Genomic DNA, 26082 nt, shown 5'->3' on the forward strand with positions numbered 1-26082 from the left:
CAAATGCATCACCACTCTACTACCACATTCAGGCCACAAAATTAAGCATACATTCTAATAGGAGGGGACCTAAGTTAGTTAGAAAAACATTAATCTGACCTACTTTGAAAAAACTCCATGTTTTATGGGAGTAAAATGTAATAAAATGTAATAAAAAATGTGTATTGAATTGCACCCTTGACAGGATGAACGTATAACCATCTGCATCACAGCTACCTGAGATGTGAACACACATTGAAGCCTGTGTTGGCATGTACCAGGTTGGGAACGTTTTAGAAAAGGGCTGGGGAAACATTCCACAGTGGGAACAGAGTGACACCAAAAGGACAAAGCCATAATAGAGTATTGACGCATATACTGAGGAGTATTTTTGGAAGAAGATCTAGATGTCTGGAAAAAGCATGGTTTTGAGGATGATACGCTAAGCAAGTATGGTATAGAATCCCAGAATGTTTTGGGTTCAAAGGGACCTTAAAACTCATCCAGTTCCATCCCCTTGCCTCTTCATTAGACCAGGTTGTATTGCATGATGTGAAAACCTGGTCATTGCCCTGAGAACTGAGCAGCTGTTGGATTTGGGAACAGGGATAATAAAAGCCCTGCCCACAAAGCTGTGCATGTGACTATCAATTCCTCTTCCCACTGTGCGAGAAAAGCATAGCAATCCTCACGAAAGAGGAGTTTTGGTAGAGGTCCTGATACTGAGCTTTACGTTTTGTCTTACCCGATCATGGGCTCTTCTCCAGCTGCACTGAAGCTGGACCACATCCAACAGGCACAATTCACCTGTCGAATAATTCACACCCTGAACCCCAGGAGGCTGCAGCAATCAGCCAGCCAAGTTGTGCTCCCAGGAGAGCTCCTCTCACAGCGCTCTGCTCCCTCACCGTGCTGGTCTCCATTTTAATGCCCATGGCGCATCCTTGACGCGAAAGGCAGCTTCACCTTGCTGCTTCTCGGGCACACCTCAGCCTGTGGGTGAGCAGGGCAGGTTTAACAACGCAGTAAGCTGGGTGCGCTCATTCGGGTTGTTTTGGCTCGATTTGTTTTAGTTGTGGTGGGGTTTGGTTGGATTGGCATGGTTTGGGTTGGTTTGGCTTTTTTGGGGTTGGTTTGGCTTGGACTGGCATATTTTGGGTTCATTTGGCTTGGTTTAGGTTGCTTTGGCTTGTTTTGGGTTGGGTTTGGGTCGTTTTGGATTGGTTTTGGGTCATTTTGGGTTGGTTTTGGGTAGTTTTGGATTGTTTCGAGGCCGGACCCCTCCATCCCCTCAGCCCAAGGCCCCCGCCCAACCGCCCCGCACCAGCCAGGCGAGCCCGGCGCCCATTGGCCAGCGCCGCCTTTCACCCACGCTCCTCTACTCGTGATTGGGCAGATCTCCAGTCAATCATTCGCATTCCGACGTTCCGATTGGCTGCACTGGTGAGGCGGGGCGCGCCCGTCCCCCTCGGGGGTCGGCGGGGCGCGGGTCCGGGCGCTCGGTGCGTTATTCCGGGCGGCATTCCCGGTAACATTCCCAGCGGCACCGCTTGCCACCATGGAGCTCGCCTGCCAGGCGCTGAGAGCCACCCACCAGGCTCGGGAAGCGGTGAGAACCGGCGGAGCTCGCGGCTCCGCGACGCGGTTGCCTTGTCAACGGGGAGCGCGGGGGGCCTCTGCGCATGCGCGCGGGGGTGTTGGTGTTGTCATGGCGGCCGGGACGGGGCTGGGCATGGTGGGCAGGGCCAGGCGTGGATGCCTCACAGCCCTCTCTGCATAGTTCTGGAGCAGTAGGCACGGCCAAAGGACGCAATCCGTATTTCTTCCTCCATTCGTTCTTGTTTCTAAAAGTCACGGCTGTATTGCCCCATCCCAGGTCGCGTTGGACGGGGCTTGGAGCAATATGGGATAGTGGAAGGTGACCCTGACCATGGCAGGCCTTGGAACTGGATGGTCTTCAGGTCACTTCCAACCCAAACCATCCTGTAACTCAATGATTCTATGGTTCTTGCTCTAGAAAACCGAGAAACAGCAAGATTTTGCTGAATTTCATAACCTGTTCTTCTGCTTCCATCTGCTGGTTAAATTACACCAGAGGGAGAGAGGCTGCAGGGATGATAAAAGCCTTCCCATAAGACTGTTGGGTGCTTTGCGTGCATACACCAATCCCTCTTCCTACTTGAGAGTGAAAAGTGCAGGATTCTTCACAAAAGAGGTGTTTGGAAGGAGACTTGAGACAGCTTTAGGTGTTACATCAACCTCCTGTAGAATCATAGAATGTTCTGGGCTGGAAGGTACCCACAAGTATAATCATGTTCTTGCTCTTGGCCTTGCACAGCACAGCCCCAAAACTCCATGCTTTTGAGAGCGTTGTCAAAACACTCCTGGAGCTCTGGCAGCCTTGGACTACTCCTTGAGTGCCTGACCACCTTCTGGGGGAAGAACCTTTTCCCGATATCTAGCCTAAAACTCCCCTGCCACAGTTCCATGAAATTACCTTGTGTGCTGTCACTGGTCACCAGAGAGAAGAGATTGGTGCCTGCCCTCTATTTCCTCTCCTTAGGAAGTGTTAATAGGATAGAAATATTTACCCAGGAATGGGATCCTCTAGCACAGTCTCCTGAGCCCTAAAGTGAATTCAGACCTGGGCCACTGCAAATGGAGCCTGAAGGTGTGGTATTGAAACATACCACATCCATTAGGAGAGAAGAAAAGGGGACCTGAATTTTAACATCACCAGTGGGGATTTGCATGGCCTTTGTCCCAAAGTGGTGCTGCACACTGAGTGCAGAAACATTTGTGGGACTGAGAACTGGAGCTCAGGAGTTCTGTCAGCTGTGCCGCAGGATTTGGTTTGATGTGCTTTTGGTAAACTGGCTTCTCCATAGCCTTTTGAAGGTAACAGTCTATATTTAGGGTATAGAGGCGAGGGAGTCATTTGTTTCACAGAGGAACGGAAGTTTGGAGCCTCTTTTTTTAATTAGTGACTTGAAAAACTACCTGAAGCTGCCAAGCCAATTTTTTCCTTCTTGTTTCCTGTCAGAAGTTCTATGGTGAGCTTCCTGTATGTCTTTAATTATGAAAGCTCATTGTAATCCTTGAAAACTTTGGCAACTCTCTTGTTTGCAGCAGCCTCGTATTATTTGGAGGAGAGAGGAGGGCAAAGTGCCCTTTCTTTGTCCTGGGAAATTCTATTCAATGGCAGCCAAGTTATACATTGTTTAAAACTCACCAGTTCCATTCTCTGCTTGTGTTTCTCAAAAAGTACGGTCAGCAAGCCAGACAAGAACTGAACATTCAGCCTTCTGAAAAGTCTGTCAAGGGTGCAAATATCCAAAGGGCTATGTGGAATGGAAAGCTGTGGGGATACAGGATGGTGGAAGGAGGAGGAAAACTAGGTGAGCCCATCAAGCCTCTCTGTCCTGGCACAAAGTGCCAGCTTGATTTTGAGGAACTCCATACTTGTCAGCATCCTGGTATCCCAAACCCGAAGAGGGAAGGGGCTCTGTGTGTGTATTATGATTAGTGCTTTCCCTGTGATTGCACAGACAGCTGGCTGCCCCTTGTCCGAATTCCTAATCAGGGATCGTTCTGAACACATCCTGACTGCTCCAGGTGGATGCCCTTAGAGTGCATACACTAAAGCAGAACAGTTCTTATTCCCAAGCTCCCCAGATGGTGACTTACTTTTGTAGCTCTTTATTTTTCATCCCAACAAACATGCAAAATTCATGCAGAATATATAGGGTCAAATGATAATGAAATGTTACTGAGTTAAATTAATCTTTTAGTAGGTTCATTAATTTCAGGAAATTGCACAAGAGACTTGGGTGATTTAGAATGTAAATGCATTCCAGTGAAAGGTATGGAAATGACTAAACAAACAATTGCACCTAAAGATGCACAACTCTATTAGAGTTTAATTCAAAATGACTCAAAGAAAGGAATATGTGCAACTCTTTTGTTAAGCTAGAAATAAAGAAAATAACACTAAGTGTTGAAGCTAATTAGTTAAATGCTCAACTATTTAGGTTTTAAAACAAGATCACATTTAAGTGCCTTAAGGTTTTATTAATTTCATGGACCCCAGAATCCCCTATAGTAATTGAAAATTTAATTACATATGTTTTCTGTTCTTTTACGAATGGAAGCTTATTAAACTTTAAACATTTAAACATCTATTGAAATACCAGTGGCTATAAACAACATGCAATTCTAAATACTAATTAAACAGGAAGGCTAGATCACTATAAAGCTAAACTGAATTTTAAGTAACTTTGCACTTGTAAGAACTCCTGATTTTTTAATGTTATGTTAGATTTGTCATTTTTTCTCTAAGCACAGCAGAAGCCCTGGGCTGTGTTAATATCTGCCTGGACTGTGGCAGGCAGCTTTTTTTTGGACATAAGTGCAGTGGGTCAGTCCTAGAGGACAAACTGGAGCTCAGGACAGCAGACCAGGGCTGGCACAGAGCTCTTTTAAGGGGACAGATAAAGCTGCTGGTGGCACTGACACAGACAGAGGCTCGTCTGCCTCGTGGAAAGAGTGTGTGCTAAAATAACAGTGAAATAATAATCTGTTAAAATAATAGCTAAAATAATGATGAAATGCAGGAAAGGGATTGGTGGGGCTGGTCAGGCAATGATCCGTGTGCTACAGGTTCATCAGATTTGTGACTTGGTAACAGTTGCATGATGAAGAACACTCGCAGAACTGAGCTACCAGACATACCTTGGTTCTGTTTCTCAGGTCCAACCTAATAAACATTGCCAGTTGATCAAGTGATTAACAGATTGGTTAAATTTGTTTGGACACCTCTGACTTCTCAAAATCAGCCATTGCTGTTTGCATTCTTCTTAACAAAGGTTAAAGACAGAATTACCCTCTCAATCTAAACTCTATTCTCATTTTTAGATGGAGCTCTTTTGGGGTCCAAAGGTTTGTTTTTCCTTCTGTTTGGTCAGCACAACCAGAACATTGCTATATCAAGGTTGAAGTAGGTGGCTCTCACGTAGACACAATGTTATCCTACCCCCAAAGCAAGTCTGTACTTAAATTGAGATGCTGCCAAACACTGTATCACTATTTATACTAGAACTTAAAATGCTTTAGGGATAGCAGAAGTAACAAAAGGAGATGAACAGCAGCAGATGACATGCTAGAACACAAATTCTTTTTGAGGAAAGTTCCAACCATCGATCATGAACTCTGTCAGTCCATCAAGCAGAAGCAATTCCTCTCTTGTCAGAATATCCATGTTTATTACATGAAACACTTGATGTGTTTGTCTTCTGTGGCAGCCACCGTGTTTGCATACTGTGTTTTAAATATTCAGAGGTATCTGTAACCTTGCCCTTTGATACATTAGCAAACACAACAGTTAATCTTTCTCAACATAAGCCTTCAGGAGCAGTTGCATGTCAAAGGATGTACAGGTGGGATTCTCAGCAACTGATGACTCCAGCTTGCTTCTTTCATCTCCAAATGTGTTTCAGAAGTTTCAGGTCATCCAGGAGAAATGGTAAAAGGACAACAATTCAAAATCTGTTTTCCAAGCACCAGCATATCAAAAGATTAATAAGGGAAAGACTCTTTCATTTCAGAGTGGGTGTTTTCTCTCTTTGCTCATGGCAATTCTCAGAATTAGTTAATTTCTTGTTGCAGCACCTCCCAGGAACCAGTCTGCTTCATTCAAGAGTTACCAATCTAGAAAATATTTACACAGCACTCCTTTCTCCCCAAAATCGTTCAGAAAAATTATCTTTGTACCACCACTGTAGTGGTATTGTAACTTCCTTTTGGAAACATTTTCTCAAGAGGGTATCAAAGGTAGTAAAGGTAGAAGAGGGTTATGATTTTTTCCCTAGCCACTTTTAGTCTTCATTTTAAACCAGAATGAACATTCTACGATTCTTATTTGCAATATGTGAAATGCCAATACATTTTGAATTTGCAGGAAAAGTAGAGCAAACGCCAGCTCTTCCTTAGTCGTGACACTAGATGGCCCCACGACTGAAGCAAACGTCCCAGGAAATACCTGCTGGACTGGGATACTTTTTCCTTGTTCTACCCAGTACATTTCACAAGCTGGCACATTTTATTTTAAAATAAAACAGCTGATGATGCTATCTCAAGTGTTGAAATTAGCTGTGGAATGCCACGTGATACCCGGTGCTGTGTACAGAGCAGAGGGAGGTCTAACCTAGCAAATGAATGGTGTGTAAAGAGGTAAATTCGTTTTGTACCACCCAAAAAACACCTTTGATTTCTGGAATAAGTTATCCTCTACTATCAGAAGTCTGCTATGGTTGCTCTGTCTTCCAAGAGACCAGAAAGAATAGAGCAATGGTCGTTATGTATGTATATTTATTTTGCACATCTTGTGGGGGTTAAAAACATCAGCCTTGGTCAGTAGTAGTTCCTTGGCATCTTTGTGTTCCAGGCACAGGCAGAGAGCAGCCCAAGTCCTTGCTACAGGTGGTGGGGCTCTGTCTGCAGTATGAAGAGGACAGAAATCTGCATTTGTCACCTGCAGGCAGCGGGTGACACTTGGGCTGGGCTTTTCCTTGGGGGTGGATGAGGATGCTGCTCTGTTGGGATAGAAAGGAGGGAAACTGGGGATGGAAGTGGGAGCCTGTGTAGCTCTACTGTGCAGTGTGATCAGGGGTGTGTGTGCTGTGCAGTCAACAGAAATCGTTGCTCTTTGCCCATCCATTAAGTGACACTCTTTCCTGTTCACACTGGATCCTCACAAGCAATCACAGAATCATAGGAAAGACACAATACCTCAAGTTGGAGGGGACACATGAGGATCATGTACCACTCTCAATGCCTCCCAACCTAAAAGAGAAGGGGAGTCATTCATTTACCTAAATGTGTGTTTGGCCATATCTACTTTCCCCGTGGTCACAGTTTCAAGTCCCAGTGAAGCAGACCAAAGGCAATGTGCTGATTTCTACAGCTTTCATTGTAGAACCTTCTGTTATGACCCAAAAATCTCGGAAGTTTTGTGCTGACACTGAGCATAAATGGCATGTTTCATCAGAGTAAGGCTTTATTCTATCATCTTGCATGACTCTGTTTTCACTCTGCCTTCTCCTTGGTATTGCATCTGATATTCTCTCAGATGATGCTTCACTGAATGAAGAAAAGGATGTTTTATGATGCTTTGTTTTTGTTGCTGAACCATTTATAAATGACTTTGGGATTTCCAGTCTGTACCAAGACATCCATGGGACTGACTCCATATTGAATTTTTTCATGTTGAGTCCTGATTTTGGTCAGTCTTGTGTGAAAATCATGCAAGTTTTGTGTTACTCCAATCCACTATTTTTTCCAGTGTCTGTGTTTCATTCATTGTCTTTATACATCAAGGCCTGTGAAATGGGAGGTGTCAGCAAGGGTTACAGCTGGTTTTTGTAGCAGAGTCATGCAGACCCCAGACCTGCTCACCACCCCCCCTCTCCAGGCACTTAGAGGACAGGTTTCTGGTTACAAGGGAAGGACAGAGACAGGATGGTGCACAAGGTTTCCTTGCACAGTCCCTGAAGCATTGAGGTCTGCAAGAGTCCTGCCCTGAAATTCACAGCAGTGGCAGCCATAACCATAGTAAGAGAAGTTATTTGTCCAACCCGAAAGTAATTTCCTCTTCTCTAGCAAAATGTTTCTACCCATCCAGTAGTGCTGATAATGTGTAAGAAAAATTAGATTGAAAACCACTTTCCTTGTTTTTATTAACAGTGAGTTGTTTTACAGTTCTTACATGCTGTTGTGTTAATTTGTTTGTTTCCAGAGGCTACATTTAGATGTTGTTAACAGCAATAAAAAGAATATTACATTTGATCTAGAGTTCTGTCTTAATTCACAGGAGGAGATGCGAACAGAAGCTCGTCGGAAAAATCTCCTCATTCTAATTTTGCATTATTTAATGGAGGAAGGGTATGTTTTCTAAATAATAGTGCTCTACCCTTGTGGGATTGTGTGCACCTGACCTGTTTACTGCATCTTCCTGTCCTCTGTTGGCTGAGTGGACAGTGTGGGCCTTTGGGTTGATGTGAGGAAGTGGTAAACTACCATGAGGTATCCTCACAGTTTGCTTTGCTAAATTGTTTCAGTTTCTGAAATAAAAATTCCCTATATAATTTAAAAATATTTTAGATCAACCAAAAAAGCTTATTAAAATAGAGTTTATACTTCTATAAAAATAGGACTTTGGACAGGTTAAAGATAACATTTGTTTACTAGTGCTATTGTTTGCTTCTTCTCTCAGAAATCAGAGTAAGATAATGACTCTCAGTTTTTTGATCTTTGTTTGTTTTGTTTTTAAATTGCCAGATATGTTGATGCTGCAAATGCTTTGGAACAAGAGACAAAATTAGGTTTACGTGGCTTTGAAGTTTGTGACAACATTGATCTTGAGACAATTTTGATGGAATATGAAAGCTACTATTTTGTAAAATTTCAAAAGTATCCTAAAATTACCAAAAAAGTCCTGGACACTGGTATGTGGCTCTGTTCCAAAAAGAAAGCTGTTGTTTCCAAAGTCTAAAATGTGTATTTCCTTGCTATGCTCATGTATGTCATGTATGTCAGCATTTAATATTCCAACCCTTACAGTTACAGATCTGAAGTTCTAGCACACAAGGCACCAGAACTGAGAGACAGTTTTGAGCCCTTCTGTTTTCCTTTCTTTCCTTATATGAAGGAACTGGAAGGTGGAATTTTTCTGTCTTTTGAAATCTGCTTTGGTACCAGAAAATGTCAGCTAACCACAAAGCATTATGGCAAAGATATATTTATCCACTTTCTTCACAAAATATAACTTGGAGAAGCTGTAATAACAACTGTATGAGAATAAGAGCTTGAAGGATCTAGGTTTGGATTACGCATTAGGAAAAATTTCTTCATGGGAAGGGTTGTCAAACCCTGGCACAGGCTGCTCAAGGAAGTGGTGGAGCAATATCCCTGAAAGGGTTCAAAACACATGTGGATGTGGCACTAGGGGATGTGGGTCAGTCGTGGCCACTGCAGGGATGGGGAAGTGATTGGACAGAATGGTCTTAGAGATGTTTTCCAGCTTAAAGAGTAATTATTTGCTTGAAAAAGGCAAGTACATCTAATACCTATGATTTGTGGTGTTACAAAGAAGAAGAAAAGCCCCGCAGGACAAAACAAAAAGTATTTGTTATGAGACAAGAGTGAAAATATATTATAAAGCATATTTTCCCATTGTAGTCAAACTGAGCAGTAGGCAAGACTAAGTAAAAAGGAATTTGCAAAAAGCCACTCTTGGACACTTAAAAGCTCTCATTATGCATTTTTTGGTCAGTAAAGCTTCTCAGGCATGAAGCAGTCTGCTATTACCTACGACCAGATTTGTGACTGTGCTGGTAGGGAGGCATCATCCTTTTTCCCTAAAGCATAAGCAACTTCTTCTCCTGCACTGCGTGTAGTTTTCACCATGCCCTAAATTGTGCCTGTTGCCAGACTTGGATATCTAAATAAAATCCTGGGTGTGGTGCTCCTTCTTGTTGAATTCTTTGCAGCACTCTTGGTGAGTCCTACAATAAAAGGTTGGTCATTTCCATGCTGAATTCCAGTTGGAGAAGTTGTAGATATACCCACAAGAGTACAGGTTGCTCCATGGGCTCTGCTGCCCCTAAACACAACATGTTTCCAAGCTCCATCAGGGAAAGAGCTGTTTGGGAAGGGTTATTTTGTGCAAGTGTGTGAGAATCATGAGTGGAAGAGCATTGTACTGAGAACGCTGAAAAGAGGTGTTTTGGAGCAACACCAACAGGGGCATGCTGGTAGCATACAAACCCTAGGCTGTATGAGTTCACATCTCGGCTTTGTGAGTTTGACATTTTGTGAAAAAAAAAAGCTCTCCTTTGACGGAAATTGTTTAAAATTATATAAATGCGAAAGATAATATAGTTTGATAACCCCTATTGCAATGTGACATTTATTCTGTCTTGTTATGTTGAACTTGATTCCTCTTCAGAGGAGTAAGGCAAATTAATATTTCCCAATTCAGCAATGAAAAAGTTATTAGCATTAAATAAGCATTCTGTGTGATATATTAAATTATTGTACTTAATCTAATTTTTGGTGGTGTCTGTTTTACTGTGAACATGATACTGGTCTTAAAATGAAAGTAGAGAAACCAAAGACTGAATGAGCTAAAATGTAAAAAGTTTGAAGCAAAAACATTCTCACCAACACCAGTTTGTTTTCCGTTTGTTTTTTGCAAGCTTGCAGTGCTTATAATCATGCTGTTCCTGTTTATGCATTATTATTTCCAAGGTCATTATCATGTGCTTAAAAATATTTTTAAAGAGAAAAAATTGTTCAAATTGCCCTCTTTTATATCTTTAATTATTTTCTATTTTAATATTAATTTTGCCTCAGCAGAAAATAAACAACAGCTGAGAAGTGGAGGAAGAGCAAGAAGGTGAGATATATGTGTGGGGTGTTTTTCTGGGCAGAAAATTTTCCTAGTAAAAGCAAACATACACAATGGTTAAAATAATGCTGTGATACCAGAGGAGTACCAAAGCCTAGAGCCATTCTCCTGACTGTGTGGTACATTTTTTCTGTATGTGCCAGGGGAAACTAGACAAATGGAGAGGTAGACAATTTACAGAGCTTCCGCAGTGTGGGTAAGGTGGGGTGGGGTGTTTGAAAAAAGTAAGCATTGAACTCTACTGTGATTGAAATTAACACCATAACTTCAGTGGAAGCAAAGTTAGCCTAAAACAGCTTTATTTGAAAGTTTTGGGTTTTAGTCTTCTGGTATTTTGAAAAAAATAAAAAAGGTAATGAAAGTCTTGCATTTTTTTTTCTTTTTTCTAGGACAGCAGCTTCCTCTCAGAATATACCAAGGGTCAAACAACAGACAGTGCAACGATCAGTATCAAAAACTTCATCTGGGTGTACAGCAGAACCTAAATCCTCCACCAAGGAGAGCCCCACCCAGGTTTAAACATGTTTTATCTTGGCAGCAGTACAGTTGAAATTAATGGGATTTTTTTAGGGGAGTCTGTAAGCAACAAGAGGGTGGGACTTAGACAATTAATAATTGGGCAACTAATGGGTTTTACTGATTTTGTCAGTGAAGGATTATAGGTGCAGGACTTTGAGAGAAATTCTGGCCATGAGTTTGGGGGCAGTCACAGGCAAAAATTAGAGGAAAAGGAGGCATATAATCCAACCTATACTCTGACTGAAACTGTGATTGAAAGCAATCAGAGGTTTTTTTCCATGAATACCAATATATTTATCCTTTAGTGCCAGAAAACAAAACAAACAAGTAAAGAATGAAGTAGTATCAGTTGTAAGCATCTTCACAGTGCATAAGTGGTTTGAGACTGGGGGAATACTTTGGGTCTGTAATGTTTAGGTTTGAGAATCTCATTTTGTTGAGATTGCTGTGAAATCTACATTATTATCATCCCTTTACAGAGGGTGGACAGGATCAGGAATTTGGTGGGCAAGCACTGTGTCAATTGCAGCCTTTTTTTTTAAGGGCCTGGCTATATTTCTGCATCAAGAGGAACTCTTCTCTGACCTATTGCTACCCCTAAAAATACCCCAGAACTTTGCCTTTTGGATTTTACAGCAATAATTGCTGTGAAGTTACTAAAATAGCTCCTAGAATAGCTCCTTATTTCTGAGTTGACATGCTGTGCCTTTTACTTGACCTGTCATTTCCACTCTTCATAAGAGTTGCTTCTTATGTAAAATGCAGTTTTGTGCTCAGTACATGGAATAACTTCACTGCTGAGCTCCAGAGCCTTGGCTTTCACTGCTGTCACCAGTCAGGTGAAGTCCAGTTGAATCTACAGTGATGTTTAAATGATCAGTATTTCTCTTGGAACTTCATCGGGGCCTGTGTGAAGAGAGGGAATGATACATATAATGTAATACCTTCAATTGATTTAGTTGGCAACACGTCTGTTTTAAAAGGCATTTTTCTTTAGGATAGTGATGGTGCAGATGCTCTGGATCAATCTGATTTTGGCTTAAACATCTCAGGAATCAGCAAAACTGGAGGAGACAGTTCTCACCCAGGAAAGGTTGGTGGAAACCTGGTATGTGGTTTCTCAGAAAAATACCTATGTGGAGAAAAAAAAATCACAGAGGTTTTCAAAAATATCAAATGGAAGGGTTTTTAGTCTATTTTTATATAAAAATGTTTCTGTATAGTCAGCTGAAGAATCAGTTTTATAATTTTATATTAAAAGTACCTCCTTTGCATAGGAGGGACTTTTTGCATTAAATACTATTTCAGACATACTCAGAGAGGAATATTTCTTTTTTTAAAGCCTGGTAATAAATAACTATGACTGAAGGTAAGTTTTGAATTCCTGAATGAGGTAATGAAAGGCTCTGCAGTTCTGTTATTGAATTGACTGAGTTCTATCCCTATTGCTACCATGGTTTTTGGGATAAATTTTTGCCATAATTAGGACTGTATATGCAGAAAGGAAACACACTGTTGTAATTGCAAGCAAAATTTAGTCCAGTGTATTTTTAAGAGTAGTGTTACCATTGTGTCTACAGCAACATTTTTTTCTCCTTTAGGGCCAAATAATTGACTTCCGCAAGATGATTCAGGATGCTGTCAGAGTGTCACCAGATGGAATTCCCTTGAATAGCCTTAATTGTGATCCAGATCCATCAGTAAGTGTTGTGTTCATATTTCCGTGAACAGAAAAAATTAAGTTTTGCACAACCAGGAACAAAACAAAATACTGCAACAAGCTTGTTTTTGTTCCCAAGTGCTAAAAAAGGCCTTGGATTTCTGAGAGGTGTACTTCCTCCTTGAAGGGACAGCCATACTTGATAGTGGTGTAATTTAATGACAGTTGTTTATGTTTACATGAAAGCAGGCAACAAATAAAAATGAGGCCTTAAGATGAAAAAAAATTGCAGACACCTGCTGAAGTTCTGGGGGTGAAATCCTGGTTCCTTTCAGTCTCTAGCATTTGCCTCAGCTGAGACGACAGAATTTTGATGGTTGAGATAAGGTTTCTGTAAACACTCCAGACACAAGCCAGAACTTATATAGTGCATCCAGCTTGCATGGTGCTTGTCTGCCTAGACTGGAAGAAACTATCCAAAAAGAAAATGTTGCAAAACAGGAACCTATGGTTATATTTTTCATTCCTTTTAATCTATGTACGGCATATTTAGGACTATAAATGCAATAAGAAAGCTGCTTATTTTAATGTTGATTAGGGTTAGATTCTGTCAGAGGAAAACATGACACTGCAAATATGGTTTACTTTAAAATTTGTATTATTACACATATTTCTGCAACTTTAACAGTTGATATTACTATGATGCATCAGTTTTTAAAAATATACATAATAAAAAATAAAAATACTTGCAGTCTGACAGGAGCTTATGTTTTTCTCTTTTAGGAACGATTATTGAAACCTCTTAGTGCTTTTACTGGCATGACTGGTGAGATGAGAGAACTTGCAGTGGTTGTAAGCAAAGTAAGAACAGATCTTCATGTCAGTTGTAGAGAGATGTTAGTTATCTTTGTCATCTGGGAATGCTATTTGTCTTTTTACTGTCACTGATAGTGCTCATTCTTGAATTTGCAGATTATTTTCCCTCCACATAGCTCCCCAACAAGTAATTTCTTTACATGTAATGATGTTTCTTTCTGATGTACAATGAGTGGAAATAATTAAGTCCATTTCTTTCTAATGGGGAACAGGTAATTTAATCATGTTGTGCAGACTGTCACGGCATTCCTCTTTGCTACAAAAGAAAGTGCAATACTTCAGTGGAGAGATCTAAATATATTAGCTAAAACCAACTATTATCTAGTGTTTTATCTAGCTGTGATCAGGCAGTGGGAAAAGCCTTGATTCCACCTTCAGGTGAAGTTTCCATTCCAGGCATAGGGCTGTAGTCAGTGTGGATGGTGTGCCAGTATCACAGCAATATCTGAATTCTGAATGTATCTACTAGATAGCATCTACCAAAATTACTATTAAACTATGGTATTCCTGCATGGTTTAGAATCAGAGAATCATTTATGTTGGAAAAGCCATCTCAGGTCATCAGGTCAAACCATTCTGACAGCACTGCCAAGGCCACCACTAACCCATGTCCCCAGATGCCACATAAATATCACTTTTAAACCCCAGGGATGAGGATTCCACCACTGCCCTAGGCAGCCTGTGCCAAGGCTTGAAAAACCTTTCCATGAAGGAATTGCTTCTGATGTCCACCCTGAGCCTTCCCTGGCCCAGCCTGAGGCCGTTCCCTCTCCTCCTGTCCCTGTTCCTGGAGCAGAGCCCGATCCCCCCGCTGTCCCCTCCTGTCAGGAGCTGTGCAGAGCCACAAGGTCCCCCTGAGCCTCCTTTTCTCCAGGCTCAGCCCCTTCCCAGCTCCCTCAGCTGCTCCTGGGGTTCAGCCCCTTCCCAGCTCCATTCCCTGCCCTGGACACGCTGCAGCCCCTCCGTGTCTCTCTCGTCCTGAGGGGCCAGAGCTGTCCCCAGCACTGGAGGTGTCTCAGCAGTGCCAGCACAGGGACGGGCACTGCCTGGGGCTGTGTCACACCCTGTCTGGGACAGCCCAGGGGCCACTGGTCCAGTACTTGTCCTGTGCCTTGCTTTGTGCAGCCTGCACGATCTGCACTCCCTGTGCATTCTCACGTGGTGCAGTGGAGAGATGCTGTAACTGTGGGCTCTGCAAGCAGTGCCCTCATCCCAGCACTGCCAGAGCAACATCAATAATACACCATATCCCAGGGCAGACTTGGGGATTCTTCCAGATTGGGCAGCATGACCCCTGGAAGGAACCACAGCATTGTCAGCAGCATTTTATTTCACTCCTGGGTTGAAGCAAAGCCCAACGAACAAGCCCTGGTCTGCTGGGGATCCGTGGCTGCAGCACACAAAAATGCTTAGCATCCACCACTTTTGGATGAGTCATTCATCCAAAATAATTCACTACCACAGTGTTTGGTAGTGTTGTGACTTTCTGGATATAAATATAATGAGTGGTATCAGCTTGAATAAATCTGCTTGTAATCATCTTTCTAAAAAGCCTGGAAGATTTTTGCACAGATTTTTATATCTGTGTATGGCCAAAATTCTTGGTCCGCAAGTTTTGTATTTGATGTTTAGTAGAACTTAAGAAATGTCTTAGGAAGTTTCCAGCCTTAAATTAAGAAAATTCTCATTTGTTTCAATTCCTGTCTGGTCTTTTATTTATGGTAGACCTTTAAAATAATGTTGTTCTTGCTGCTACATTACCAAAAAAAGCAATAAAAGATAGCTTTCCATTTGTTATGGTGTGTTTTTTGAATTGTGCTCCATTATGGTATGTTCCTAGTTGCTATGGTAATCAACACTGTATAAATCAATACAAATAAATAGCATGTTATATCTATTTCATAACACAATCTAATTTAATTTGGAAACAGTTATGTAAGTCTCTACTTAATAGCAGAAATCTGATTCATCTTAATTCACTGTTAATAGACAGGGAAAGTGTAATCTACTTTATATAAATAATTTTTTCTAATTGTATTAACTTTTCCCCTTGGATACAACCACATAATTTTTCTTCAGTCTGTGTGGACTATTTTTGTTGGAAAGCAGAATTTATCCTGAGTATTTGTTCTGAGGATGCAATATTTTTTTGCAGAACAATTAGCCCCTGGAACACAAAGCCACAAAATATTATGAAGGCAAATTGAAAGATTCATAGAAGATTTGAAAAGTTTGATGAATTAAATTAAATTAATTTAGTGAGTGTTTCAGGGCATAGACTAATTACCATCTATCTTTTGATAGACTCGTAGGGGAAAAATTTCTTCCTGTTGCAGTTTCTCACAGCTTTTCTTGCAGCATATAAAATCTTGCACACAGTGGAGTAAATAGAAATTCTTCACTGTACTTACAACACAAGAAATAACATAAGTAATATTTATTGACATTATAATAGGTAATAACATAAGTAATAGGTGCAAGCATAAAGTTACTGAGCATCGAGTTTAAAAAAAGAACAAAATATATTTACATTGGACATGAGTGAGCTGTGGAACTTGTGACTATAAAATAAGCATGTTTAAAAGAGGGAAGAAAAATTCACTGAAGAATGAGTGTCAAAAGGTGTTTCAGCTGAAAGATTCAGATGTAATTTGAATTACTGAAGTCCATTGATGGGTGTCAACTTGAACCAATGTATCACTATGATTACTTCTTTTTTTAAACATCCAATACTTGTAGGAGTAAAGACAAAATATTAGGGTTGATAAACCTTTGTATCACCAAACTAACAGAAAATAGACCTGAAGAAGATCTGCTCAGCATCTACATTTGCTAGGATTACATTAGGGAAACCCGGGCCTGGAGGGGAAGTAATTACTGTGGATGCTTCCCTCCTGGGAGGTCCTTGGTACCTAGGGTTAAATAATACAGCCTGTATCACTTAACAGCACCACTATTTTATCCCTGAGTCAATCCTTTTACTTTGCCAGAGTCATTACCCGACTGCAGAAGGAGTTTTGCTAACAAGATGTGATGTGTGTTGCAGGACATTTATCTCCATAAGCCGAATGTGAAGTGGGATGATATTATAGGACTGGATGCAGCTAAAAGGCTGGTCAAGGAAGCAGTTGTTTACCCCATAAAGGTAAGGTGCTAAATAGCTTTGGCAAAACCAGTGTTGGGCTTGTTAGCTTGTTTCCTTACAATTACAGTGATTTAGGGTTCTCAGTATTTCTGTGATTTTGTAGGCCATTTGTGTTAGAGCTGTTGGTGTTCCTGTTTAATGCCAGAACTATTCCTGTTCTATCTGAAATGGCACCTGCATTCTTCTACAGGAAAATTACCTTTCAGTATTAATATTGTAAAAGGTTCAATTCTTTGGCACCTTTGGCATTGTAAGAAGTGCTGGATTTCACCTATATTAATTCCATGAAAAATGACTTACAAAAGAGAATGTCACATCTACTGCACTTGAAAAAAAGAAACAAACACTGGAATCAGATTTCAAATAATAAATTGCATTTAAAACAGCATTTTTCTCAGTACTCAGATCATACATGTCACATTGTTTTGGTGTGGTTTTATGCCTCTCTTCAAATTTCTTATGTTTCTTGAATGTGCTAGGAGCAGTGAAAGTAAGGACTACAATCCCTTGAAGTTTGTTTCAGATTATATATTTTAAATATCTGAATTACTTTCCTACAGTATCCAGAACTGTTTACTGGCATTCTGTCCCCTTGGAAAGGATTATTGCTCTATGGACCGCCAGGTATGGAGAGCTTTTTGCCACATCTTTGTGTTTGTCTTGTTTTGTCCTATGGATAAATCATCAATGGTAATTAGATCAGATTGTTAAGAAAGAACATGCTCTGTACATAAATTAAAAGAAGAGAATGTTGGATGGTTTTGTTCATCTCTGACACTCAAACCTGGCCTTCCTTGTGAGCCTTGGCTGTTTTTATACCCAAATCTTCCAGAGACAGCACTTTCACTAGCAATTCAGGGAATGAAGTCTCAGATCTCTGTTTTTACTCAGCTTGGACCATTTTAATCAAGTTTGGCGTGATCCTATGATATGTTAATAAATCTGCCATGGACTTACCTCCATACTGAAAAATGTCCTTCCTTCTGCTTTTCAGGATTATTTTGGGAATGGGGTGGAAGCTTTGCCTTCTTCTAGCTGGGTGTTTTCCTTGTTAGTGCAGCTTCCCTGCTCTCATTGCCCCTCTTTGACACCAGGATGTGGCTGGAAGGGGGCAGAGGGCACAAGAACCAGCTGAGTCAGGTTGCAGAGCATCTCTCTGCAATGAAATCCCTTTGTTCCTGTGAATGTTTGGGTGTTCTGCCACAGAAGGCATCTTACCATTTCAGCATGCACTACATCAGGATTCGGAGAATCTGCATTTGCAGTTGTGTATTACCTGAGTTTCTCCAAACAATCCTGAAAGGGACACAGAATGTTCTGAGGGCTGAAGCCTCCTGCTCTGGAGCCAGCCTGGCAGAGCTGGGGCTGTTCCCCTGCACAAGAGAAGCTCCAGGGAGAGCTCAGAGCCCCTGCCAGGGCCTCAAGGGGCTCCAGGAGAGCTGCACAGGGACTGGGGACAAGGCAGGCAGGGACAGCACACAGGGAATGGCTCCCACTGCCAGAGGGCAGGCACAGATGGGAGATTGGGAATTGGGAATTGCTGGCTGGGAGGGTGGGCAGGCCCTGGCACAGGGTGCCCAGAGCAGCTGTGGCTGCCCCTGGATCCCTGGGAGTGTCCCAGGCCAGGCTGGATGAGGCTTGGAGCACCCTGGGACAGTGGAAGATGTGTCTGGTCATTGCAGGGTGTTGGTCTCTATGGCATTTAAAGGTCCCTTTCAACCCAAACCATTCTATGAGTTTTTTATTGGTTTTACCTGACTTGTAGTAGGATTTTATTCAAACATTCACATTTTATTTCTTTGGAGAGTGAATTTCTCAAACACTGTTGTTTGTAGGTACTGGAAAAACTTTGCTTGCTAAGGCTGTTGCCACAGAATGCAATACAACCTTTTTCAACATATCAGCATCCACCATTGTCAGCAAATGGAGGGGTGATTCAGAAAAACTTGTCCGGGTAAGAATTCCTTTCCCATTCATTATGCTTTAACAAATATCACACTCCCCCTTGAAGAACTTGGGTTCAGCACAGAACTGGAAACAAGTGTTCCTCTGATACTCATAGTCTTTCCTGATTTAGACAAAACATGACTTCGATTATACCTACTTCTGAAAGCAGGAATAACATAACTTCTGCAGAAATCTTGTAATGCATTCTTGCTGTGAGACTTCAGTTCTGTAATGTAAGATGGAGCAGATGTTCTGAAGGCAGCAAAGATCATTGACTGCCTGATCAGAAGTCAATCAGAGTTCCAAACCAGTGTGTGCTTAGTGCTCTTCAGAGCACTTCACATCCATTTTGCAAGGGTTGGCCCCTAGGCACTGTGCAAAATGTAATCTAGATTCCCAAATTCCTAATTGTTCTTCATGGCAAAATGGGCAAAGAACTCCCTTGTCAGAAAGGTCTTCCAGTCAAATGCAGATGTAATGTTGTTTCAAGGAAGGTAATTTGCTGGCAAATGGATAAATGCATTCTTGTGTATAAACTAGCAAAGAGTCTGCATGGTTCAGCTGTGGTACAAAAAAAGTCAGGGATTCAGGTATAGCATCCTTGCCCATCTGAATCTCTCCATAACATCCACCAGCTCAGTGGAAACCCACAAGCCCTTAACCTGCCTTACCCTCATCTCTTGGCCTGCACTTCAGGTAAATGCAGAGCTCTTGGAAACCAATAACCACAGCAATCTGTTCTCTGCAAATGGCATTGTTTGTCTCTCTTGAAGTGTGGGCAATGGCTGCAGCACACTCACTCGTCCTGCCTCCTATGTCCTATAAAATTGCATATTTTTCTTCTGACATTCTTCTATCTTACTGATTCTCTTAACATCTGTCTCAACAGCTTCCTGGAATTTTCTCTTCTGCCAGGAGTATGTGGGGACAATCTGGTTTCTGCTACCATGATAGAGAAGGCTTTTGTGAACATGCTATAGCACATGCATTGATATTTGTGGCATTTTTCCCTAAATTAAACTTATGGCAGAATCAAAAATGAAGTAAGATTGTGGCTCAGGAGAGCTCTAAGAAAAGTATTTTGTGAATTTTTATCCTAAAATCCCATGTTGCTGGTGAAAGGGAAGTATACAGGGGTTTGTGGTCATTTAGAGGCATATCCTCTCATCCTATTTTGCTCAGTATTTTGCTCACTGTATTTCTGTGATTTTATGTTTTTATATATTATATTTCTAGTAAAATTTTATACTGGTCATGGTCTACTTGTTGCTCTGGGCAAATGACTTAAACCCTGCTTTTCATGCTCAAAGTGATGAAAATAATATGTATCTTTTAAAATATTATTTTTTTCAAGTGTTCAGATTTAAAAGTGCTGGACTAATATATATTAATAGTGATACTTATCTAAAAACTCCAAAACCACTTTACTCAAGAAGAACTGACAGTGATTTCTTACTCCTAACACAGGCCTCTCCATGTTTATGGAAAATTAGATGAAACTTCGTTCTCCAAAGAGCAGATCCACATTTTTTGTTTCAGCTTTCAGTCCATTTTTAAAATTGTGATTGTTCAAGCAATTTATGTTTGTTTTGATCAGGAAAAAAAAAAATGAGTGCTTGATTCTTATCAAAAGAATCAGTGCATTTTCTTTCATTATGCTTTAGCTGACCTGCATTTTTTTTCCTCAAATCCTTATTTTAAAAAAAAAAGTACAAATGGAACAACAACAAAAGGCACATGTTTAATCTCAGTAACAATTTAGGAGTTCCCAGAATCCTCTGATGGATCATTTTCTTCTATCCCATTATTCTCAGGGTACTCTGATAGGATTTAGACAGAAAGATTTACACATAAAGACAGGATTACAAGGCTATGTTCTTTATATCTCCTTTATAAAACCTCTCAGATTTTGAGAGGATTCAGGAACCCTCAGCTTGCCCAGAGCTTTTTTCTAGCAGATATCCCTTGGGATGTGGGTGCTGTTAATTTATCTTCTTTGCCAGTTCACTTTAGTACCTTCTTGTGTTAGTTTCTCCTTCACATTTACTCTTCTCTCTGACAGGTGTTGTTTGAGCTCGCCCGGTACCATGCTCCTTCCACAATTTTCCTGGATGAGCTGGAGTCAGTTATGAGTCAAAGAGGCACTGTTCCTGGGTAACTGGTGGGACCATTTTGGGATTAAAAGAGAGAGGTTCCATGGTTGTGCCAGTCACAGCTGACAGCTTCTGTGAGAATTAGCAAGGGGCAGCAAGGGGGAAGGAGGTGCAGGGCTTTATAACCAGTTGTGCTGTACTTTAAAGGGATTTGAAATAGAAATAAAGGGCAGTGGTGAGGGAAACAGCATACCTGCTGTAGTTAGAGGAAAGTAAGAAGCATTATTTTGTGACACTGTGAACATAGGCATAGCAGAGTAATAGGGAGTGTACACAGTGGAATGGTGTTTTCATTAGTGACAGATTTTGGTGGCATTCTCAGGACTTCCTGTTGCAGGATTGGGATTGTGTTGTTACTTGAATCCAATATTCAAGACAGTTTATAGTTAAAAAACACATTTAAAAAGGTTAGGGATGGGAAAGAAGCCAGACAAATATAAAAATATTATTACAACCATTAGGAACCCATTACAGGGGATTTTATGTACAGTGAATTACATGATCACTTTATATGTATTATATCATATGTCTGTATTGTTTGCTTACTATTTGTAAATAGAATATGCCCTATTGTAAAGCTGCTACTTGTAGTCATTCTCACTTAATAGATGCAAATTATGAGCCAAATTTGTCCTTCATTAGTACATTTAAAAGCTCTCATTAACATCACTGGGTTATATAGTCTAATAAGGACTTTTATCCTAGATGCTGTACTTACTTTTACATGTACTTATTAATTACTGACTTGGCATTGATGTTTGGATGCTTTTGCAGGAATAAGTCATTAAATCTGAACTGCAGCCCTTGCCATCTAAGGTCCTGCTGTTTTCCCTGGGCTTGATCCAGGAGTTTCCAAGAGCTTCACATCTGGAACCAAGAGTTCCAGCTGGTTTTCTGCAAAAAAAATTACCTGTATTGGGGCCAGAGTTCTTAGTACTTTGCTTAAGTTCTCCCTTTTTTAAGAAGGATCCTTTCTGTGTGGTCTCTGCCCCTTTCTTAATTCATATCAGTATAGTGTATTTTTCTGTTTTATTTTGATAGAACATTTTGCAAAATGTTGAATTCAGTAGTAGTTTTATCTTCTTGTAGCCACTTCACATTCACTCACAGAAAAATGGTATCCTGAAGAGGTAGGTGCACCAGTTATTTAATCGCAACTATCACATTATAAAAATTCCCTGCTATAGATCAATCAACCAGTCAATCAATTGAAGCCCTAGCTATTTTGCAGTAAATGTTGGTCTTGCATGGAGATTAACATGAAGAAAAAAACAGATAAATATTTTCTTTGGATTCCGTTATAGTGAATTCTCCTCACTTTAATGCACTGAAAAGAGTCCATTTAAGTAATTATTAGAAAGCCTGACTTTAATGCTTAGATGTTAGCTAATGGAGCTTAATCATGCTTTGTACTGGGGCAAAACTGTGACAAGGGCTCAGTTGCTGTGAATGACACTGTATAAATAAAGATGATTAATGCACTGAGCAAATATTTCTCTGAATCTTGGTAGTGGTGAACATGAAGGAAGTCGGCGGATGAAAACAGAATTACTGGTGCAGATGGATGGCTTGGCCCGATCTGATGATCTTGTATTTGTTTTAGCAGCTTCCAATCTGCCATGGTAAGAGATCCAGAGAGTACATTTTGAATACATTTTCATGAGCTTCTAAGCACAGATAAAGATTTTATTTAGACTTCTGCAGAAAAAGCCTTGATATTTGGTTAAAGCATTTAAAGATTAATTTGGAGCTTTTACTTTTAAACTCTTCAATTCTTGCTATTTGTGTCACATGAGAATAATCCATAATAAAGTCAACATATGCTGGTCGTACCAGCTGCTAATATTTAAAATGGAGTATTTGACTTTATGGGCAAGTTATTTACTATGTTTAAGCTAAGAAGGGTTTTCAGCCTGGAACTGTAAGGTGCTTAAAACATCTGGCACTTAGAAGGATACTCCATAAATAGGAATGTTGGATTTTATTAGTATCAAATGTGACTTTGAAAAGTTGAGGGACAAAATTCTCTAGTTTCTTCAACACAATTTAGTATAGAAAAAAAAACAGTTTAATATTGGAACTGTGAAATTTCATCAAGCAGGACAGGATGTGTATTGGGAACAAGACAAGTTGGAGAGGATAAGGAAGGGAGGTAACATTTGTAATGTAAGAACTGTGGGTGCTCAGGAGAGCAGCTGCTGATCCTCACAGCACTGAGATCTTTCTGGATACCCTTGTCCCTAAAGGCACATGGACCAAAGTGGGTCTATTCCCCTCTCACATGGAGAAGAGCACAGGCTTGGGTCAGAACAGGAGAAAACAGCAGTCCTGTGTCCAGGGAACTTCAAGCCATGGTCTGGGAGTCCTTTGTTGGAGCCCAGTGGGAGGTGTTCCTGGAATGATCTTGTGTGAGCAGCAGTTCAGCAGCATTTCAAGAGGCAAAACTTGAAATTTGACTTAAAGGTGCTTTGTTTAGTGAGATGACACTTGCTCAGCTCTCCAGTGTGACAGACACAGAGCAGGGCACCTAAAACCAGCTGGGAGCCAGAGAGGGCTGTGTGCCTACAAAGCCACAGGCTTCATTTATGGACTGCTTTTCAAGATGAGTGATTTTTGGCTGACTTTTACAAAGTTGCCATGAGGACAAATGTTGGAAAAGTCTCTCTTTGTGACTGGAGAGCTCTGGGTTGTGATCAGCAGACTGTTGGGAGTGTCGTGAGTCTGAATGTCACTGGCTGTGTAATCACAGCTGCTTCCTTTTAAGTACTTATGATAAGTCTAAAGTCCTAGAGCATATATTATTTTGAACATAAAAATGCACATTTTGGTTGTGCATATCACCAAATATCCTCTCACAAAGTCTGTGGTAATATTTATTCCCCTTGTGAGCTGATCCCCTTTTTGTCAGGCCTGGCTGAAAAGGTGCAGGGAATAGGCAGATTGAAAATATTATCTTTAAGCCTCAAGTCTTGAGTAAAAACTCCTGTTGTTTAATTCTATCAGTTCCATATGGCAGGTAAGCCTAGCTTGTCTTGTCTAGGGTTTTCACGCTCTTTAAATGAAGGCATGGCTGTGTGAATACCTAAATAGAAGTTGCATAGAAGTAGTTGTACTAAGTTAGGCTGGTCCCTATACTAGCCCAAAAGTGTGACTATAGAGCCACAATGGGGCTTTTTTTTATAGCCATAATAGCAAAGTCTATGTGTTGGTTTCAGGGATTTATGTCATGGACAAACTCATGCATTTAAATCAGTGCAAAATCCACCCCATTTTGTTACAGTATCTACATAAAAGGAACTGAGCTGAATTTGATTTGTGTTCCAATTGTGTAAGAAAATGCTGAAAAAATAACTGCTCTCTGTGTAAACAGTTAAGTTTGAAAGTGAATTAATACAGTATTACTACTTTTGTCTCTTTGTTAGTAGTACACTATAAATATTTACATTATTGCAGCATTGTTGCCCTTTCAGAAGAAGCTCTGAGCAGTGCATTGCATCTGTGTCTCTTAAATTATCCTGTGAGATAATTATCCATGCAGAGAGATTTTTGAATGTGTTTTGTTACCCTGTATCTGCCTTACACAATCAATAAGATTTTTGGGAAGTTGTGTAAAATACACGGAATTCAGTTTTAAGTATTTTACATATTTGATTTTTGATCATTTTGTAGTACTGAAGTTCTGATTTCTGCAAAATTGCTTCCTTGAAACATCCAAAATGACAGCCTTTGTTTAAGGTTGAGACAAAACTACAAGGTTTCTGTTTTGAGGGACCTGCCCTGAAAGAAAGCAGTCTGTGTTGGAACAAGAGTGTCAGCTGGAGTGTTCAGTTTTGAAAGTTTTATACCTGAGACTGTAGAATTTCCTTTTGGACTTTTTCTCTTGTCTGGTGGAAATGTGCCTACCACATAGAAAATGTTTTAAGAAGGGGCTGGGCAAATGCTTAGAAAGGTGTTTGAGGGGGATGGAAAGCCTGATGAAAGCCTGAGCTTTCACGTCACTGGGGTTCTCCAGCCTCGAGGAATTCGGGATTATCTGCCTCCAGAGAGGTCTTCAGGTTTTAAACCTCTTTTAGGATCCTAACTAAATATTTACAGATTATTTTTATGAATATTAGGTGACATTTAGCCCTACTGTCAGACCTAGACTTCATCTCCACAGGAATATTTCATTAAAAATTTTCAAAATACCTACTGCTACCTAAGTTGTGGCTTCACAGCACGGCCCTGTGCTCTTGCAAACATTTGTTGTTAAGCTGGATTTAAAGAGATTTATTTAACATGGATATTTATTGATCAGGGAAAAAAAAACTTAGTACCAAGCTGCTTTTAGAAGAATGAAAAGAAGCCTAAACAAAGCTCTTTACACTGTCCTAAGCTGCACTGCAGCTATTGATCTTCCTCTTCAGCCTGTGCTTGCTGCCCAGCCCTGCTTTCTGCTGCTCATCTGCAAGGCGTTTCTATTAACAAATTACTTGTTGAAATGATTGAATGTAATTAAGAGCCTGGTTAGTGAAGGAATAAAGAGATCCTAATAATGTAGTGAATGTTTCCTAATGTATCAGCACATTTAATTCAGTTTGCATTCCAGTGCTGTTTTTTCCTCACCCTTACCCTCAGGATGGGTGAAGTTGTGGTGCACTCCGATAGATTCTTACCTTCCAACCCAATCCTTTTTGTGAATCTATGATGCCTCCTAATGTTAATTGCAAAAAGCCATCCATCTTATGGATCTGTAGAGCTTTGTTTACCCTTTCATGAGCATCTCAGTACTTCCATTGGCTGTTGTTTCAGAGAATATTTAGGTTGGCTCAGTGCTTTGTATTCTGCTCTGGTTAATGTCACTTAACCTTGCATTTGATCACTGACAAAACAGTTCAGCAACAACCTAAACACGCGAGATAACAAAAACATTGTTTCTTTATTTCCCTCTTCAGCCAATGGGTCAGTATAACCTTCTGGATGAACAGAATAATAGAATCACAGAATCACAGAGTGGTTTGGGTTGGCAGGCACTGTAGAGCATATCTAGTTCCACTCTCCTGCCATGGGAAGGGACACCTTTCATTGGACCAGGTTGTTCAAGCACCCTGGTTTTGAACACTTTGGAGATGGGACAGCCACAGAGCAGCTGTGGCAGAGCTCCTCTGGGCAGAGCAGAGAGACTTCTGCTAGAGATTTACTTATAAAACATGGCTAAGGGGTCATGAAACTGTATTCTTGGGGGGCCTGAAGCAGAAGGAGTGATGGAAAATGTCATTTGGAGGATTTGCAGGCTATTTGCAGAGGCTGGCTGTGATTGTCCTTCACCTGCAGAGGCTTTTTAGAGTACCTGTCTGGG

General features: G+C 40.7%; 1 protein-coding gene across 12 annotated transcripts in view; it reads left to right on the forward strand.

Moving 5' to 3' along the window:
• The first annotated feature begins 867 nt into the window (after positions 1-867).
• KATNAL2 (katanin catalytic subunit A1 like 2) overlaps positions 868-26082 on the forward strand; it is a 28829-nt gene continuing 3614 nt past the window's right edge. The window contains exons 1-13 of one of the 12 annotated variants that reach the window (XM_085567379.1): positions 868-978; positions 7847-7917; positions 8314-8480; positions 10390-10432; positions 10834-10957; positions 11961-12071; positions 12565-12663; positions 13407-13484; positions 16546-16644; positions 17205-17268; positions 18480-18598; positions 20654-20745; positions 22256-22366. In XM_085567379.1, coding sequence (XP_085423505.1) covers positions 7853-7917; positions 8314-8480; positions 10390-10432; positions 10834-10957; positions 11961-12071; positions 12565-12663; positions 13407-13484; positions 16546-16644; positions 17205-17268; positions 18480-18598; positions 20654-20745; positions 22256-22366 — 1172 coding nt within the window. In that variant the 5' untranslated portion in view covers positions 868-978; positions 7847-7852. Of the gene's footprint in view, positions 979-1411; positions 1589-7846; positions 7918-8313; positions 8481-10389; positions 10433-10833; positions 10958-11960; positions 12072-12564; positions 12664-13406; positions 13485-16545; positions 16645-17204; positions 17269-18479; positions 18599-20653; positions 20746-22255; positions 22367-26082 lie in introns of those variants that run through there. The other 11 variants (XM_085567377.1, XM_085567378.1, XM_077790032.2 and 8 more) reach the window with 11 other exon arrangements.

This window comes from Lonchura striata, chromosome Z, assembly GCF_050655825.1.
Source record: "Lonchura striata isolate lonStrDom1 chromosome Z, ASM5065582v1, whole genome shotgun sequence".
NCBI classification, from domain to species: domain Eukaryota; kingdom Metazoa; phylum Chordata; class Aves; order Passeriformes; family Estrildidae; genus Lonchura; species Lonchura striata.